Genomic DNA, 907 nt, shown 5'->3' with positions numbered 1-907 from the left:
ATTGTTTCATCACATTTTATGATGCTTTTTTGATTAAATTTGGTAGACAGAGCTTATAATAAAAGGGCATTATTTAAAAGCATGTGACTACTGCTAATTTTCAGGCTTCATCACTCAGACCCAATGGGCAAAGACAATGTCGGATGTCCTTAGGTTGCAATTACCTTGGCTTACTATACGGAACCAACTCGTCAAGACCAATGATGAAGGCTTAGTGGAGTATGAGTCGTGTCTCCAACAGGAGGTGAATTTTAATGGCAGTCAAAAGAATGGACCTAGTTTCACAGAAGTGATTTATCGTAACAGGAGTGCATTGGAGACCATCTTCAGAACACTTGATAAAGATCACTCAGGTATGTCAACTTCATTTTCCTCCCCCCCCCCTACCTTTTAGTTTATAATATAAAACCGAACTATTTTCCAAAACCAAAATAAGTAATTGCAGTGTTGTCATTTTACATTGACTGTTAATATTTTATTTGTTTTTTATCTTTTTCTGTTTTGTTCTTTTAATATTTAGTTTAATGGTAATTGATTACTGTGAAATTTTACTGAATAAACAACTTGATTCAAAGATGTGATGTTTATGACTACCTCTTGTACACTGGACCTTTCCTCCTTGATTTGCCCTTTTCTAACTTGTTTTTTTTTTTGTTCTACTTTGGAGGAAATATATGCAATACTGTATAATTATTATTTTAAAAACTTCATTACTTCAATATTTGTAGGTTGCATCACCATGGATGAATTTTCTGAGGGGTGTAAGATGTTAAGTAAACATCTACAGGCTCAGATGTCGGAAGAAACAGTAACAGACATGGCAAGAAGTTTGGACTTAAACAGAGATGGACAGATCGACTTCAATGAGTTTTTGGAAGCTTTTAGATTAGTTGATACACAGAGCAAT

General features: G+C 34.2%; 1 protein-coding gene across 1 annotated transcript; it reads left to right on the top strand.

Annotated features, from left to right (window-relative positions):
• Positions 1 to 107: 107 nt before the first annotated feature.
• Positions 108 to 902, top strand: LOC117124059 (serine/threonine-protein phosphatase with EF-hands 2-like; the record flags this gene model as incomplete). Its single annotated transcript, XM_033270188.1, has 2 exons — positions 108 to 353; positions 729 to 902. Coding segments are annotated over exons 1-2 (391 nt in total), but the record flags the coding sequence as incomplete, so codon positions are not given.
• Positions 903 to 907: the final 5 nt, after the last annotated feature.

The sequence above is a fragment of the Anneissia japonica genome, unplaced genomic scaffold (genome assembly GCF_011630105.1).
Source record: "Anneissia japonica isolate Jap-2015-1 unplaced genomic scaffold, ASM1163010v1 scaffold286858_len907_cov289_single, whole genome shotgun sequence".
Taxonomy (NCBI): Eukaryota; Metazoa; Echinodermata; class Crinoidea; order Comatulida; family Comatulidae; genus Anneissia; species Anneissia japonica.
The sequence above is the reverse complement of the archived record's forward strand: the minus strand, read 5'-3'. Positions and strand labels throughout refer to the sequence as shown.